Source organism: Ochotona curzoniae, unplaced genomic scaffold (genome assembly GCF_017591425.1).
Source record: "Ochotona curzoniae isolate NIBS_2020 unplaced genomic scaffold, NIBS_Ocur_1.0 contig_4838, whole genome shotgun sequence".
In the NCBI taxonomy this organism is placed as follows: domain Eukaryota; kingdom Metazoa; phylum Chordata; class Mammalia; order Lagomorpha; family Ochotonidae; genus Ochotona; species Ochotona curzoniae.
Window position 1 is genome coordinate 1,545,423 of NW_024466399.1, and position 18,805 is coordinate 1,564,227.

Consider the following 18,805-nt stretch of genomic DNA (forward strand, 5'->3'; position numbering starts at 1 on the left):
AGAAAGTCTTAAAATCTAGTGAGGCGGGCCAGTGCAATGGTGGAGTGGTTAAGGTCCTTGCCTTGCACGCCCGGGATCCCATATGGGTGCCGGTTCTGGTCCTGGTGGCCTCGCTTCCCATCCAGCTCCCTGCTTGTGTCCTGGGAAAACAGTGGAGGATGGCCCAAGGCTTTGGGATCCTGCACCTGTGTGGGAGACCTGGAGGAGGTTCCTGGCTCCTGGTTTCGGATTGGCACAGCACCGGCCGTTGTGGTCACTTGGGGAGTATATATCTGACTGTAATAAAAATAAACCTTTAAAATAAACCTTTAAAAAATTTGAAATAACCAGAAAGTTTCAGCTAGTATGAGGCCCAGCTGCTTGCTGCACTACACATCCCTCATGCCTCAGATGCAGGGGCCCAGGTGCAGGCTCAGGAAGGCCCACCCTTCACGGTGAGACGGGCCCAGGGTCTTTCTGCCCTCTTCCAGTAAGAAGTGTGTGACCTTGCAGCCTGCTTCGGTGGTCCTGGTGTGGTTGGGGTTTGGGATGGTGCTTGGGCTAGCCTGGAGTGCTGTGTTGGGAGCAATAGTGCCTCTCTGCTGCTAAAGCAGAGGGATCTAGCAAAGCATATTCTAGATAGAGACCAGGGCAGGACATTGAGGCTCTTAGGAGGAGCGGGGAGGGTGTGAACACCCAAGAGGTGTGTGCATGTCAGAGGCTGGGCTCAAATCATGTAGGGTCCACGTGGGCCACACAAAGGCTCTTGGTTTGGTTTTTTTCACTTTTGTTTTTGTAAGATAGTGATAGAGAGCTATCTTCCACGTATTGGTTCACTCTCCAAATGCCGGCGAGAGCCAGGGCTGGACAAGGCAGGTCCTGGAACTCCATCTGGTCTCCCATGTCCGAGTGTGGACCATCTGCCTCCTTCCCCAGCATACTAGCGGAAAGCAGGATGGACGTGGAGCAGTACCCGGGGATCGGGCATCTCAGGTGGAACTTATCCCATGTGCCACAATGCCTGCCCCTTGGAAAGCACCAGAAAGATCCCAACAGTTCTGAAGGTGGAAGGTGGCAAGAGTCTGGAAGTTAAATTTGGGGAAGTTGAATCCGAGGGATCAGGGGGAGTTCCCTCACAGGCAATCAACCTGTTGCTCATCTTTTGTCGGCGTCTGTCCTGTCTAGCTGCTGTCTTCCTTCCCCAGCGGAACCATCCAAGAGCCCTCACCTCTCCCTCCTTCCCGTCACCAGCACACGACCATTAACTCCTATCCAACAACGCTCGCAGCAATAACAGAACCACTCTCCGTGAAATACTGTCTTCTGTATGACTGGCTTTTCATTTTCTTTGCCTTCATCCTCTGTGATCCGTGGTATCTGGAATTCACTCCCCCTACCAGCAGACCCATGCAGCTCCCAATATGCACGTGTGCACACAAAATATGCAAATGCTAAGTGAGGTTGGCACCCATTGTGGAATCATTAGCATATATAATATTAGCTGCAGCTTTATTTGAAAGATTATAAATCTCTTAACATAATTTATACATAACAAAAATTAAATTCGGCATTACACAATTCCTAGGACAAAAAATGTTTTGATGTCACCTCAAAAAATTAGTATAGCAAAGCATGACACATCATAGAACTGAAGTTTCATCCAAGTTCCCAAGCGCCGCCTCTGATGCACCCTGTCCTGACACTTGTCAGTTGTTCTCAACTTTTTGCCTGCTCTCCAGAGTAGGCTAAGTCCTCATTTTCCCACTGCTGTAGTTGGAGAAGTTACTGGTAAGCCTTCAAAAAACCCCTTCTCTGGCACCCCTAGAACCGTTGGCTCCAGGGGCTTCTGTGGCCACAGCTGAGGGTTCACACGAGGGTTCCTGGCCCAGGTTTAGGCACCAGATCCTTCCGAGAGGTGTGGGCCCTTCCTGGGGTGACTGGAGGGTGCAGCCTGAAAGGCCAGCAGCCATGTGGAGGGCGGAGCCGAGCTGAAGGCTCTGTGACATCACGCAGAGGGCTGAAGTCCAGCGTGACAACAGAGTCCCCGATGCCAGCTGTCTGCCCTCCTTCCTCAGAGGATCACAACGCACGTGGCCACACCTGCAAGTCACCCTCTGTTCCTGTGTTAAAGATGTGTTTCTGGTATTTGCATACAGCAAAATAATCTTCAAAGAGCACCAATGAATAAAAGGTATAAAGACTGCAGCAAGACAAAAAAAAAAGACTGGCAGTCTGGAGAGGAGATGAGGGCAGAGCTAGCGGGCAGCAAAAAGCACATGGCCACAAACAGGTCTGCGTGGTCTTATGGGGAGATCAGACAGTAGCATTCCGATTTTAAGAAGTGTTTGCCCTACTTCCTGTTACTACTAAACCATTCTGTTAGATTCAGCAGTGATGGAAAGCTCCAAGTCAGGAAGACTGGGGCTGAACCAAATCCCAACTTCATTACAAAGCATGGTAGGACCGCAGTGTCTGTGTTGCTCATTACAATGGGTCAGTTCTTAAAATGCACAAGAACATCCGGTTATGTCTTCATCCCATTCTGTGCAGTTTTTATGATAGACGGATCCATTAGAATATCTGCAGATACAAATAAAAACTAGTTGAAATTTTCCCTACCACTCAAATGTTTATTTATTTAAATTTGAAAGGCAGAGCAGATTTAAGGGGAGGAGGGAAAGATCTTCTATTTGCGGGTTCACTCCACAAATGGCCACACAATGACTGGAGCTGAGCCAATCCGAAGCCAGGAGCCAGGAGCTTCTTCCAGGTATCCTGCATGAGTGCAGGGTCCCCAGGGGCCGTCCTTTACTTACTGTTCTCCCAAGCTAGAAGCAGAGAGCTGGTTGGGAGGTGGAGCAGCCAAGACACTAACCGGCATCCTTATGGGATCCAGTACTTGCAAGCTGAGGATTTAGCCACTGAGCCATTGCACTGGGCGCTCAAATCTAAACTTGTAATTACCCTCGTCAAATGACATGTATTCTCTCTTTAGAAGGCAACATATTCATAGATCTGGGCAGGTGGTGGAGCCCCGCCTGCTGCACTGCTATGGCAGTGTGACTTTGGGCAGGAGGTAGGGCCATGCCACGCCGTGGGAAGAACAGGCCTGGGGCAGTGCCGGAGCTATGGATGTGGTGGCTGTGTCCTGTCCTGCAGGGTGGTCTGGGCATGTGTGTCGGGGACACCACTGAGGAAGCACATTACAGGCGAGGAATCTCTTCGGGAGACTTCCACAGACCAAGCCACTGCAAACGAGGGGGCCGAGACCAGGTGTTTGGAGCAGGAGGGAGCCAGAGGACAAATCTGGCTCAGACCAGGACACCTGCCCATGTCGGAGACCTGGGCTGGGATGGCTGGCATCCATCACAGCCCACTGGAGCACAGGGAAGCCAGGGCTGGGGGCCTGCCTGGCACGACGGGGCCACAATACCCGCCAGTGATTGTTGGGGCAGGGGGTGGGACATGTCAGGCTGGGTTATGACACTAACCAGCATGCAAGAGGACCAGGTCTGGGGAGATTCTGTGGGGAATTTGTGGGCTCATCCCTGTAGGACTGCAGTACCTGCTGGTTTGTACAAGAGTCGGGGGTAGTACAAGGCCAAGCTAGGTGTGACTACGAACTCACCAACATTCATGGGAACTGGGGTTGCGAGCAGGCTGGGTTGGCCCAGGCTGCAGTACCTGTAGGTGCACTCAAGAATTGGATCTGGGTGCTGGGATACAGCATCCATCCACCAGCACTCATAAAGGCAGAGTTGGGGGTGTGGACTAGGCTGGGCAGGGACCTAGCATCTGCTGACATGTATGAGATCTAGGTCTTGGAAACAGGCCTGGTGGGGTAACTTAGGGAACTCCCCAAGTTCTCATTGATGTTTGTGAGAGCTAGAGTGGGTCAGGAAGGGCTTGGTTATGGCACCTACTGAACTTGGTGAATATGACAGCTGGGTCTAGGGGTGTGCCAGGAAGGGCTAGGCTGCAGCACCCAACTGTAAGAGCCGGAATGGGTATGGGCTGCTCAGGCAAGGCCACTGTACCTGACAGTGAATGCCAGGATGGAAGGTGAGCCAAATCAGCCTGGGTCAAGAACCTAGCACATGTGAGATCTGTGATTGGAAGGTGGCCTGATAGAGAAGGTTGGGGAACTTCTCTGTCAGGATACAGTCCCCAGTGGTGAGTGTGAGAGCTGAGACTGGGTGCCACCCAGACCAGACCAGTTCACAGTATCCACTGGCAGGTGTGACAGCCAGGGTTGGACTGAATCACCAGCCAGTTCACATGGCTGAGACTGGGAGCTGGCCATGCTGGGATAGGATGCAGCACCCGCCTGCATGAGCTGGAACTGAGGCAGTCTGGGTCAGGTTACAGAACACCTTGGCAAATGCTGAGGTGAGGTAGGCCATTCCAGACTGGGCTGCAACACCAACTGGCACATATAAGACTGCGGGCCAGTAGCAAGCCTGGTAGAGGGAGGACAGCTCGCCTGCTGGGTTACTGGGACTGGGGGCAGACCAGGCTGGACAAGGCTATAACACCCACCGACCTGCATGTGAACTACGTTGGGGGAAGAGCCAGGCTGAGCTAGGCCACTGCATCCACCGGCGCATGCCTGGGTCACAGTAAGTGCAGGCTGGTAAGGCTTATCCACAGCATCAGCTGGCAAGTGCCAGGCCTGGGGGCAAGTCCTGTCAGACTAGACCACAATGTCACCTGGAAAGTGCAAGATCCGAGGCTGGCAAGTGGGCCTTGGAAGGAAACTGGGCGCTCCCCTGATGGGCAGCAGCTCCCAGCAATGAGCATGAGAACCAGGGCTGGAGTCGGGCCTGACCGGACAAGGCGGTGGCATCCACTGGCAAATATGTGGGATGGATAGTGGGGCTGGCTGAGATCAAATAGGCTGCTGCAACTATGAGTATATGAGTCAGATGGGATATAGGATGGATTGATCTGTACATATTGGCATGCACGGAAGCCAGGGCTGGGGCAGGCCTGGTGAGTTCCTGGGGGTTGCTCCGACTAGCCTGCAGTTTCCACTAGTGTGCACGAGGGCCAAGTGTGTGGTGGGCAGGGCTGGGAGGGGCCACGGCATCCAGTAATTTGCATAAGAGATGGGGCTACAGATGGAAATGACCCAGCAACTGCAACCACCAATGTGTGTTTAGGATGATGTGGACCACCAGGCTTAAAACTCCAGCTATGGGCTGAATCACAGGATTTGTAATCTGACCTTGGAGTGCATGTATGGGGCCTGGGCCTCCTCAGTTGCTGCAGCCTGTGCAGCGGATGGCATGCCCAGAAGCACATGGGGGACACGACAGCTCAATGGGCCTGCAGAGGACATCTAGTGCCATGTCACAGGATGCAGGGCAGGACAAAATGGACAACTGTCCTGGCCAAGCTTTGACAGCAAGCATTCAGGCAAGTGGAGATTCTGAGGTGGACTATGTCAGCCAATGGACCTTGGAGTAGCAAAATCAACAGCATCTCAGAACTATCAAAAGCACTTAAGCAGTACCCTCCAGACACGCTCCACATCAGGGACCCTAGGATGACATCGACTGGCCATCCCACACCCCTGGCTACCGAGGCTGTTAGCATGCTGGGTGCGGCTTTTCCCCTGCTCGCCCCGATTTCCCTACATACAGGAAGAAAAAGAAAATTGGGAACAATCGTCTCATCCACTTTCCCCCAGTCCTTGTCGTTTTCCACCTAATCAGCGGTCCACATGGGCATGCTTCCTTCTCAGCTATGTAAACAACATCAAAACAAAACAAAGCACACACATACAAAAAGCCAAAGCACCAAAGAACAAAGGTAACACACTCACTTTCACCAGTTTTCTTTGTTGCCAACATCCCGGCTGTTGTGTCCTTCGTATCTGCGGAACTCTTTCCTGCCTGCCATTGGTTTAACAGCGATGGGAGTAGCCAGTTTTGAATTGTATTTTGTTAAAATCTACAACCAAAAGAAAAGTAAAGTATATGGTAAATGTAAATGTGAAAGATGTTACAAAATGTTTGAGAAAAACCTTGGAAATTTTTAAGATTTATTTAAGATTATCTAAAACTGAAGAATTATTTTTAGCCCTACATAACAGGAGGTAATGCAATTTAACTTGAATGTGAGGGTGAGATTCATGAAGCCTTCTAGAATGTACTCTGAGCGTCTGTGTGGTAGCATAGCCTGTGAAGCCCCCACTTGCAGCTCTGGCCGCAAATGGGCAACGCCGATGTTCAGGCTACTTTACTTCTGATCCAGCTCTCTGCTAAGGTTAGAGGAAAGCAGTGGAGGGTGGCCCACTGGCATGGGCCCCTGCACACCTGGAAACAGATCCTGGCTTGTACCTGTTGGCTACTGCAGCCCTCTGGGGAGTGAGCCAGCAGGTGCAGGATCCAACTCTGCTTCTGACACTGATTCCCAAACAAATGAATCAATCAATAAAATGCATCCTGGGGATAGTGGAAACCAGAAGCAATATAATATTAAGAGCAAGTACACTTCTACAACTATTTAGGGAAAACAAACAAGGGAAAGCAACCATGTGGAAATATAAACTAGGACTCCTATAAACGCGAGATATTCGTTCATCAACCAAATTCTTGTATCTCCCAGAAATGAAGAAACATGGCATCTTAGGGGACATTCTAATGACAGTTAGATACTTTCCCACGTGATTTATCTTTTTCATAACTCTCACAGCCAGGAAGACTCCTAGAGCAGTTATTAAGAATTTCATTTGGGGGCCTAGTGGTTAAGTCCTCCCCTTGAACGTGTCAGGATCCCACATAGGCGCCGGTTCTAATCCCAGCAGCCCCACTTCCCACCCAGCTCCCTGTTTGTGACCTGGGAAAGCAGTCGAGGACGGCCCAAAGCCTTGGGACCCTGCACCCGCGTGGGAGACCCGGAAGAGGCTCCTGGCTTTGGATTGGCTTAGCTCCAGCCATTGCAGTCACTTTGGGAGTGAATCAACGGACAGATCTTCCTTCCTATCTCTCCTCTCTATAAGTCTGACTTAATAAATGAATCTTAAAAAAAAAATTAATTTGCCTAAGCAATAATTGTGAAAACCGTAACTTCTCAAATACATATGTCAAATAACACGGGTTATTTAATACTTGGCAGTTTTCACAAATCAGAGCATAGTAAGATACTCTAACATACACAAAGAAGTACTTCTAAAACGAGTTCCAAGAAGTTCAACAAGGATATACTTTTCATGAACAAGAATGAAGTTCCAGCAGCATTCTAAATGGAATGGTGATTTACACGGCAACAGCAGCGGAACAATTACCAGAAATTACTGTGAGAAAACATTTCAGAATATGAAGCACAGAGCAAATGTCCCCTAAGGTATTATCACTCGAAATGGAAGTCGGAAACCACAGCAAGGTTAGAAGAGACTAAGCATCCGGGAATTGACATTGTCTCAACACTAAAATTAGCATATGACCAGATGATGGATGATCGGCTACACGCTTAGGTCTATAATACATATGGATCTAATTTTTAAAAGAATATCAGAGGGCCTGGAGCGATAGCCTAGAGGCTGAAGTTCTCGCCTTGAAAGCGCTGGGATCCCACATGGGCACTGGTTCTAATCCCGGTGCTCCACTTCCCATCCAGCTTCCTGCTTGTGGCCTAGGAAAGCAGTTAAGGACGACGCAAAGCCTTGGGACCCTGCAGCCGTGTGGGAGACCTAAAAGAGGCTTCTGGCTCCTGGCTTTGGATCGGCGCAGTATCGGCCATTGCAGTCACATGGGGAGTGAATCATTGGACAGAAGATCTTCCTCTCTGTCTCTCCTCCTCTCTGCGTATCTGTCTTAGTAATGAAAATAAAATAAATCTTTAAGTTAAAAAAAAAAAAAATCAGAAAAAATATCTTGGACAACTCACCTGGAAAATGTCTTCTGGGATCGTGGTAACTTGAGGAGGTGTCGGTGTTTTGAGAAGGTTCTCGTAGGAAGAAATCGTGGGGGAAGAGGGATCAGAGAAGTTCTCAAAGCACTCGTGTGATTTTAACACTAAGGGACCACAATCTGTGACCTGCACTTCATGTGATGAGCTGTTGGTTTTTGATGTTGGACAATTTGTAGACATCTATGAGGAGTAAAAAAAAAAAAAAGTTGTTAGATTATGGTCATGTAAAACAATGAAGCAAATCAAACTTAGTTCACTGTTGTTTCTGTCGGAGTCTAAGTGGCCCCAGCATGACACCCTGCATGAACGACCTATGGCAGTGTGACAGGCAGAGCTGTCACTTGGTGCCTCTATCGCACATCCGAGCACCTGCTCCTCATCCGGCCTCCTGCCAACGTGCCTGTGTCAGCAATGCTCAAGGGCTTTGATCTCTGTCACCCACGAAGGAGACCGAGACAGTCTCACTCCTGGCTTCTACCTGGCCCAGTGCGGGCTGTTGGACAGTGAGCCCACAGACCAAACACTGATCAATTTCAGCTTCCCTTCACATGAAAAAATCAGAAATCATTTTTTTCTAAAAAAGGAAATAGCTTTTTGAGGAATGAACACCATCTTTGTTAGTATAAAAGGCTAGTTAAGTTAGAACTTAATGTGAGGACTAAGTGGACTTTTTGAGTAAAAACTCCAAGTCTGGAGAGACCTCCCAGCTTGTCTCAGACACTGAACTGGGGCCAGACCAGAATCCTGGCCTGGTGAGCAGAGTGAAGGCAGACACACACCCAGCAAGCAGAAAGTGAATCTGAGGGCCTAGCACGGTGGCCAAGCGGCTAAAGTCCTTGCCTTGAATGCACAGTGTTTCCTATATGGGCACTGGTTCTAATCCCAGCAGCTCCACTTTCCATCCAGCTCCCTGCTTGTGGCCTGGGAAAGCAGTCGAGGACGGCCCAAAGCCTTGGGCTTCTGCACCCACATGGGAGACCTGGAAGAGCTCCAGGCCCCTGGCTTCAGATCGGCTCAGCTCTAGCCGGTGTGGTCACTTGGGAAGTGAATCAACGGACCGAAGATCTTCCTCTCTGTATATCTGACTTGCAATAAAAATAAATAAATTTTTTTAAAAAAAGAAAGTGAATCTGAGCTGAGTTCAGCAAAGGCTTTATTCATACTAAATCAACCAACTGGGTTAAGTCACTCCATCTCCTAGGTCAAGGTTATTAAAATAAAAAAGTGGAAGGCAAGGACTGTCATGTTAGCAGGGTGCTTTCCATGTGAGCCAAACCCGAAGGAGTAGATTAATTCTAAGTGGCAAGGTTACCGAAATTTTGTCTGTCTAAAGCTGTATGTTCCAATGCAGCAGGCATAAGCCACATGCAGCTACTTAATTTTAAATGACATAAAATTCTTCAAAATTAAAAAGCTGGTTCTTTCTTCACATGTACTGACCGCATTTTTTAAAGACTTATTTTTATTAGAAAGTCAGATTTACAGAGAAGAGACAAGGATCCTCCTTCTGCTGGTACACTCTCCAAGTGGCTGCAATAGGCGGAGCTGCACCAATCCAAAGCCAGGAGCCAGGAGCTTCTTCCAGCTCCACCACATGGGTGCAGATTCCTAGGATTCTAGGTCATCCTCAACTGCTGTTCCAGGCAACAAGCAGGGAACCAGATCAGAAGTGGAGCAGCTGGGATACGAACTGGCACCCATTTGGGATCCCAGCACATGCAAGGCGAGAACTTTAGCTACTACGCTATCGTGCCAAGGCCTCACTGATTGCATGTGAACACTTAAGTACATGTGATTAGCGGCTACCATATTACAGCAATGCAGATTACACAGCACTGTCATCGTTATAGAAAGCTGTACCGGACGCCGCAATACCGTGCTGTCTGTCTATTACAGCTGTGTTAAGCATTTACACCGACTTCCAATAACTTCATGATAACAGTGAATTTGTTCACTGGAAAAATTTGGAAAACAGAAACATAAAATCATCGTGAATTTATCACCCAGAAAGAACTCTATTTTGGCTTATCTCTAGCCATTCTTTTTCCATAAATAAAATATAGGTCTGTGTATACTATATATGGATACACGTGCATCCATATAAACCATGTGATTATTTCTTAAAAACATTCTGTGTTCAGTTCTTCAAAAACTATCTGAGGAATAACACCAGATCTTATGAATATACCTCACTGTACTTTGCTTTTCCTCTATTATTTGATATTAATAGTGTCTCATGATTTGCTCTTACAATTAAAGCTGTTTCTTACTCTAAATTCCTTGTTGTAAACCTTTGTTCCGATTTGCCTTTGAACAAATTCTGAAGCATGGCCAATAGTATGAAAAAACAGTTAAAATTCTGAGTCTTTGCTGCTAAATTACAAATCTGCTCTTAACAGCTACACTAGTGTAAATGTGTTAAACAGAAATGTTTGGTATCTAGCCGTTACCAAAGCTGTGCTCTTCTTCATAGGAATTTTCAAACCAGGAGTGCAGAATGTAGGCACTAAGGGGGAATCTGCAAAATCAGCATCTAGAAAACAAATACAACAGATAGTGTAAGTTGAAGTACAGATTTAGACTTTTTTAAAAAAAGATTTTATTGACCCTGGCATGGTAGCCTAGTGGCTAGAGTCTTCAGCTTGCACGTACTGGAATCCCATATGGGCCCCGGTTCGTCTCCCAGCTGCTCCAGTTCCTTCCAGCTCCCTGTGGACTGGGAGGGCAGTTGAGGACGGCCCAAAGCCTCTGCTGCTTATCCAGACCATAGCGAGGGAGCTGGAAGGGAAGCTGGGACTTAAACTGGAGCCCATCTGGGATTCCAGCACTTGCAGGCTGAGGATTAGCCAACTGAACCATCATGCTGGCACTGAGATTTAAGCTTTTAAAACACAAGCTTTGGCAATGCTGTACTTTATTCTTAATTATTTAACAAACAACTACAGTGTATGCATCACACACGCCAACATTTTATTTATTTATTTGAAGAGGAAAATAAAGAGGGAGGAAGGGAGAAGGCGGGGAGGAGAGAGAAAGAAAGATCTTCCAGGGCCCGGCGTGGTGGCACAGTGGTTAAAGGTCCTCGCCTTGCACGCCCGGGATCCCATATGGGCGCCGGTTCTAATCCCGGCAGCCCCGCTTCCCTTCCAGCTCCTGGCTGTGGTGCCTGGGGAAAGCACGTCGAGGACGGCCCAAAGCTTTGGCAACCTGCAGGCCCAGCGTGGGTACGACCGCGGAAGAGGCTCCTGGCTTTGGATTGGCATAGTCATGCCCGCTTCCACTGACCTTCGGGATTAATAGCACGCAGTCTGGTCATAGTTTACGTAATAATGCACAAGTCTAATCAATAGGCTCGAGCTAAATCAAGGAAGCATTATTCCTCTGCATCCGTAAGTGGGGGAATGAATTCAGGTTCTAAGTTAAGACGCCAGACAGACAAGGTATAAAAACTGAGTGTAACCAGGAAGACAATTCAAAACATCCCAGAACACTTTATCTGCTCTTGGAGGAAATTACGCTGAACTGAATGGAACAGTACTTAATTCAATGTTACAAATGTTAAAAAAAATAATAACCTATTAGAATGTCTACAGTAGGCCAGGCGCGATACTGTAGTATGGTTACAGTCCTCGCCTTGCATGCGCCAGGATCCCACATGAGCACCAGTTCTAATCCCGGCAGCTCCACTTCCCATCCAGCTCCCTGTTTGTGGCCTGGGAAAGCAGCCGGGGATGGCCAAAGCTTTGGGACCCTGCGCGTGTGTGGGAGACCTGGAAGAGGCTCTGGGCTCCTGGCTTCAGATTGGCTCAGCTCCAGCTGCTGCGATCACTTGGGGAGTGAATCATCAGACAGAAGATCTTCTTTTGTCTCTCCTCCTCTCTGTATATCTGCCTTTCTAACAAAAACAAATAAATCTTTTTTTTTTTTAAGATTTATTTATTTTATTGGAAAGTCAGGTATACAGAAAGGAGAGGCAGAGAGGAAGATCTTCCATCCAATGATTCACTCCCCAAGTGAGCACAATGGCCAGAGCTGAGCTGATCCAAAGGCAGGAGGTTCAGATCCTCTTCTGGGTCTCCCACGCAGGTGCAAGGGTCCCAAAGCTTTGGGCCGTCCTCAACTGCTTTCCCGGGCCACAGGCAGGGAGCTGGATGGGAAGTGGGGCTGCCGGGATTAGAACCGGCACCCATATGGGATCCCTGCACATTCAAGGTGAGGACTTTAGCTGCTAGGCCACACCGCCGGGCCCTAAATAAATCTTAAAAAATATATATATATGTGTACAGTAAAAGAAACATTTTTGTGTCAAGATAATCCACAAACAATGCAGTTGAGAAGTAGCTTGAGTTGTCCACTCACCACAGTGCTTCAGCTGCGGGATTATGGGTTCAGGAGTGGCAAGGTCACCGCACGTGTGTTCTGTTTCCAGTGTCTCCTCCCTGGTGAAATTCACGAGGAAATCACAAGGTTAAGGTATGTTCATATTAAACAACTAAGAAACTTTTATCAGCAAATCTGGACTGACTGTTCCTTCTGCTTTAAGCACTAGAATCTCAGGGAACAATCTTTGAAATAGCTCTAGATATGCATATTTCAAAGGAACTTAGAACAATTTTCTATTGATGCTCATGAAAGAAGATTAAGAACAAAGACAAAGGCTGGTGCAATGGCATATCAAGGCAGCCTCCTGTGACGTGAGCACCCCACATGGGCGCCACTTCCAGTCCAGTTCTAGCTGCTCCACTTCCCATCCAGCTCCCTGCTTAGGGCCTGGGAAAGCAGTGGAAAATGAGCTAAAGCCTCAGGCACCTGCACCTACAGGGAGACCTGGAAGAAGCTCCTGACTCCTGCCTGAGATGGGCGCAGCTCCAGCCAGCTCAGCCATTCAGGAAGGGAACCAGCCAGTGGGAGCTAGCTGCAATTCTGACCTTGAAGTAAAACAAAGACAAGATCGTCGATTTAAGGAAAGGCAGATGTTCAAATCACTGTTTTAAACATCAGTTTCCAAATCATGAAGTGGAATTGTAGAACCAGTATACGATATGGATTAAGAACCTGTAATTTGGTTAAGACTAAAGCATTTATTAAGGCTGTCTAGAACATCATTCAAAGGAAATGTGTTACCGAGTAAAAGCGATCCTCACTTGTTTCCAGCTTTCATTTGGAACATAAAGAATCCTGCTGCCCTTCACATCCTATCCGAGCAGTTTATACAAGTGTGAATGTTGAGGTCAGTACTGCGTTAGAGTGGGTGAAGCCGCTGCCTGACGTACTGGCATACTACATGGGCACCAACAGAGTCCTGGCTCCTTCACTTCCTGTCTAGTTCTTCCTAAAATGCCTAGGAAAGCAATGGAAGATGGCCCCATTGGTCCTCTGTTCCCACATGTGGGACACAGAAGAAGCTCCTGGCTCCTGGTTTCGGACAGGCCCAGCTCCAGTCAGTGCGCTCATTTGTGGGGTAAACCAGTGGATGCAAGATCTCTCTCTCTATATATATAACTCTGCCTTTCAAAAGTAAATGAATAAAGTTTTTTAAAAAAAACTGTTTGTAAAATATAGCACATATACAAAAGAATATATAGATATATAATGCATAAACTTTTAAAAAATGTTAAACTTAACTCGTGCATATCCACTGCCCAGTTCACAATTAAGAACGCTGCATCTCCGTGCAGGGGAGGCTTCTCCACGAGGTTAATTTATTCCTAAATAGGCCTGGTATTTCTATGACTTATCTATGTGCTCTTGATATAATTCTTGAAAATTCACAAATTTAGAAATTCTTACACATGCAATGACAGCAATATATGTATCGATGACTGCAAAGTTTCAAATTAAGAAAAATGTCATAAGGATTTCTTACATTCAGTCACCAGTGTCAGCGAGCATTCATAAAAATGTTTCTTTTCTCACGTCTTTATTATTGCTACACATAATCCAACTTCCCCGAAATCATTTCTCTTAACAATAACAAACCACATCGAAATGTGAAAACGAAACCCTCGCCTCTGCTGAGTGAGGAATGAAATCTCACTTCTTCCTTCAGCGCCTTCAACTGATGCAAGGCTAAACGTCATTTACACTGAGCGATAGCTCGTGGTCCTTCTTTTGTAAGTTGCTCATTCACGCCTTTTGCTCATGTTTTAAACTGAGATGTCTGCTTTTCACTGACGTATGTGGTTTTTAAAGTATGTATGTGACATATATGCATTTCCTTTAGTATGCTATTAAAAAACTGTTTCTGCTTCTTCGCTGCGCACATGGTTTTGAACAGCAGTTTAGATTTTATATGTAATACCATCTACACACATTCTTCACCATGATTTCCGGTTGATGCCATGCTGTAATTTAGATACTTTGGTTATTTTGTTATTTCCCGTTTTTACCTATTATAAACAAGGCTATGATTAACTGCTGTGCTACCCTATTTGTCAAGTTTCCCTCGAAATAAAATGACTAGTGGCCAGCGTTGTGGCGTAAAGGGTTAGGACGCCACAAGCAATGTTGGCATCCCACATGGGTACGAGCTGAATCACGGCTGCTTTACCTAGGATCCAGATTTCTTCTAGAACACCTGGGAAAGCAATGGAGCTTGGCCCAAGTCCTTGTGCCCCTAAACCCAAATGAGAGACCCAGAAGAAGCTCCTAGCCCAACCCTGGATGTTGGGAAGTTCCTTACCATCTGGGGAGTGAACCAACAGATCTCTGAATCGCTCCTCTCCCCCTTTTTCTTACTCTGCCTTTCAAATAAAGAATCTTTAAAGAAAGAAAAATAGGCCTGGCATGATGGCTCAGGGGCTAAATTCTTGCCGTGCACACCCAGGAGCCCATAAGGATGCCAGTTCTAATCCCGGCTGCTCCGCTTCCCATCCAGCTCCCTGCTTGTGGCCTGGGATGGCAGTTGTGGACGGCCCAGAGCCTTGGGACCCTGCACCCATGTGGGAGACCCGGAAGAGGCTGCAGGTTCCTGATTTCGGATCTGCTCAGCTCTGGCCATTGCGGCCACTTGGGGAGTGAATCAGTGGACAGAGGATCTTTCTGTCTCTCTGTAAATCTGCTTTTCCAATTAAAATAAATGAATCATAAAAAAAATTAGAGGTTAAAAAAAGAAGACTAAAAGCTTTCAATGTTTGAAAATTGTCTTCATGAAATATTCCAAATAACAATATATGAATGATGTAATTGACTATATTTTTCTAACAGTGAAGACAAAAGCAACTTTGCTCCACTTTAATAGATGCAACTTTTCTTCGTAGTTGTTAGCTGCTCACATCATGCCTCGTGCACACTTAGCCTCTGGAATGCTAACAGTCTGAACCTCACACTCCCACATGTGACCCAAGCACCCCAAATGGGGATACTGTATCAGACACCAGCCCCACTCTGCTACATACTCACCCACTAGCCACTAACCTAACCATGGGAAACATTTTTTCCCCATTATGTTAACTACACAAAGCATGCAACAGGAGAAGTACTTCTTATCTCTATTTCCTACTGGCCAGAGTATATTGACATGTTAAATAAGTGACAGATGGCTTCACTTTGAGATGTTGATATCATTAGCTATAGGATAAAGGAATTCTTGTATTTGGAATTTGCAAAACAACAGATTCAAATTTTAGCCATTTCTCATTGATATCTATTGAGATTATCCTATTTTTCTGACTGATTCGTAAAGGAGCTTCCTCTGGGTCTCCCTCGTGGGTGCAGGATCCCAAAGCTTTGGGCCGTCCTCCTCCACCTACCCAGGCCACAAGTAGGGAGCTGGACGGGAAGTGGAGGAACCAGGACACAAACCAGCACCCTGATGGGATCCTGGCGCTTAAATGGGTCAGCTTAGTCGATTGAGCCACTGTGTCAGGCCCTTTAAAAAAAATTACTTCTTATTGGAAAGCAGGCCCACAGAGAGGAGACACAGATGAAGACCTAGGCAGCTGTTTTCCTCAGCATTAACACGGACCACAAAACAAAGCTGGGATTTATCCCCGACCCTCCCATCTTCCCAAGTCAACATTCCAAATACTTCACCAATTCCTGTTGATTTTACCTCTTTTGTTTTATACTTTTACCTAATCCCTGCAAATACTATTTGTTTTCAGGCTCTTGTCACACTTCCTTATGGCTTAAGGAAACCAAGAGCTCATTCAATGCTGGAACTGATGATAGAGAATTTTAAAACACACTGTCTGAAACATTTCTCCTAGACAAACATTAAGAAATGTACAAGATTCTGCAACACTAAAAGAACAGAAAGCGCTGCTTACCTCTTACTATTCTTTATATTTTTCAGCCCCACTGTGTAATCTTCATTTAAACACATAGTGTATTCAGAGATCCCAAAATGTTCTAATTTCGGAGTCACACACTCAAAGTCATCCATTCTCAGTGCACATCGCGGCGTCTTTGGCAGGGTCGCGGCCAGCTGCCTGGCAGCTGGAGTTGCCTGGGGCTCTTCCTGGTGGTGGCTCTCTGCCCCTGCAGGCTTGGGCAGGGCATGGGTGATCATGTATCTCTCAAGTCCAAAATCGGAAAGCTGTGGACTACGTGGAGGCTTCTCGGGGAAGGAGGTGTCTGGGATGCGAGGCTCCACGGGGGCGCCCCGGCCCTCAGGCTGCTGGGACAGCTCTGCCGCAGAGTCCACGCCATCCTGCTCACACACTAGGAGGGAAGTCCAAAGGGTTAACATGGGGGTAGGCAGGAACAAGGAAATCCTACCATGACTAAAACCCAACAGTTCCCTCCAAAACTTCTCGAGTCAGCAAAAGTCTGGCACCTTCCTTTAACATTTCTTACTTATGTATTTGAAGACTTTTTATTTATTTTATCTGAGAAGCAGAGTGACAGAGATGCTTGCAACAGCTTGAGCAGAGAATCGAGGTTAACAATCCCCCACACGGGTTCAAGAGCCACCTTCCACTGCTTTCCCTGGCACATGAGCAGAGCTAGAAATGAAGTGGAACCAGCACTCAAGTGGGATGCCAGTAGTCAGGTAGCAGCTCCATTCACTACGCCACAGAACACCGACCGCCCCTTTCCCCAGCAGTCTCTCAGCCACTGTGCCAAATGGCTGATCTGGCAGTTACAAATTTGGAAGAGAAAGAATGAAAGAGCGTTCCAGTCCTCTGGCTCACCGCCCAAATGCCTGCAGCACACGGCAGGAGGCTGGGCTAGAGCCAGAAGCAGGAGCTCCACCCAAGCTCAACTGTGCTCCACCACCATTCATAAAATCTCATAACTAATATGAATAATACCATCCACTTCTACAACCAGAATCTCTCATTCTACAACAGGAAGCACAACAGGAAAAATGGTGTTTCCCAGTTTTGGTTGTTGCTCGTTTGTTCTGGCAGAACTGGCTAGAAGAAACCAATCCCGAGTCATGTGGATTTATCTCGCACTGTCATTTGAACGGTTCAACAAACTCTTTCATCCAATCGTGTTAGCTCTCATCCAAGGCTCTGGGAAGAACAGAACTCCACGAACCATCCCACAGATCAGCCCACAGTGAGCGCTGAATGAGTTTGCCAAATGCCAACCCCACAACAGCAGAGAGAGAAATGAAAACCAGTCAAGCTTTCCCTTTGTCTCAATCATGGTGGCTCCTCGAACGCCAAAACAAACGCTATAAATAAAAGTTAGGTTAACCTGCGTTCTTCTTGACACGTGGCTCATACCCATACTTCTGGAAATACTCTTGTATTTGCATAATATCTGCTGAATTTTTTTTCATCAGTACTTTCACTGTCCTTAGGAAACCAATGTTCTCTTGATTTTCCACACTTGTTTTACTAAGAAGAACACCGACTTCGTCCTTTAGCGTCTGGACGTCGGAATGAAGGTCGTGCAGAATTGTCATCGGGTAATTTTCAAAGTCTTCGATACCAACAGGGACACAGAAGAAAACAAGCCCAACACACAACAAGCAAAAGAAAAAAAATATAGTAAGGATGGGATCCTTGTAGATTATCTACCACCTGTAGCTACTAGTTCCTTAGAAAGCATTAGTAGTGTTTGTTTTAAAACACTTGCTGAACTACAGCCTGGGCAGGTGCAGACAGCTGCAGAGAGAAGCCTGTCAGTCCCTCTCTCCCCCTACAAGTCAACAGTGCCCCGAGCCCTGAGCCCTGAGCCCCCAGCCCTGCCCCAGGGAGCGGCCTGACCTGCTGTGGATTGCTCAACCTGGACCCTCTGACTTCTTTCCTTGGCAGCCTTTCGCTGTCGAGCGCATCCCAAGCCCGTTGCAAACCACGATTCCACTCCATCAAACTCATCTGACCTATTCCGCATAGCTGTTGGAGTTTGTGTAGCTTGGGACTACTTTTTTTCTTTTTTTGAGCTTTCTAGAACATGCCAAGATAGTCACGTTTTGGTATCAAAGGGGAAAGTGCTGCAGTATAAATTACGCATGTAGGTACTCAGTTTTAATGCATATCGCTGTATGGTTTTCCAACGTGGTTGCTGTAACCTGCACTGCCACCACATCTTAGGAAGCACCTGGTATCTTTCTACTTTTTGTTTCAATAACCCTGGTACTATCTTGCGATTTAATTTGCATTTCCTTGATGACTGACAGCTCAGGCTTTTTTTTTCTTTTTTTCAGATGCCTGATCATCATCTGAAAATTTCTTTTTTTTCTACCGCACTGCCTGTCTTTCCATTCCCAATGCGCCTCTGGCATCCAGAACGGCCCGGGGTCAGGGTCCCCCACAAACCGGCCCACCCGACCTGGGCCCCCCGCTCACCGCTGTCCTCTCCTTCCAGCGCTCGCTGCAGCCGCGCCGTCTCGCAGTCCAGCGTGCTGGCCAGAGCCCGCAGCTTCCCGCAGAAGCTCCGGATCGGGTCCATGGCGATGCCGCGGAGCGCACACCTCCCCGGGCACAGCGCGCCTCCCGCCGCCCGTTTG

General features: G+C 47.3%; 1 protein-coding gene across 1 annotated transcript; it reads right to left on the reverse strand.

Moving 5' to 3' along the window:
* Nucleotides 1-1,467: 1,467 nt before the first annotated feature.
* Nucleotides 1,468-18,784, reverse strand: SKA3 (spindle and kinetochore associated complex subunit 3). The gene is made up of 8 exons (XM_040988368.1): nucleotides 18,645-18,784; nucleotides 17,548-17,775; nucleotides 16,167-16,560; nucleotides 12,256-12,335; nucleotides 10,347-10,429; nucleotides 7,873-8,076; nucleotides 5,807-5,934; nucleotides 1,468-2,559 (listed from the first exon to the last, which is right to left on the reverse strand). Exons 1-7 carry the CDS (start codon nucleotides 18,745-18,747, stop codon nucleotides 5,809-5,811), a joined length of 1,218 nt encoding a protein of 405 aa, XP_040844302.1. The 5' UTR covers nucleotides 18,748-18,784; the 3' UTR covers nucleotides 1,468-2,559; nucleotides 5,807-5,808.
* Between the last annotated feature and the right edge of the window lie 21 nt (nucleotides 18,785-18,805).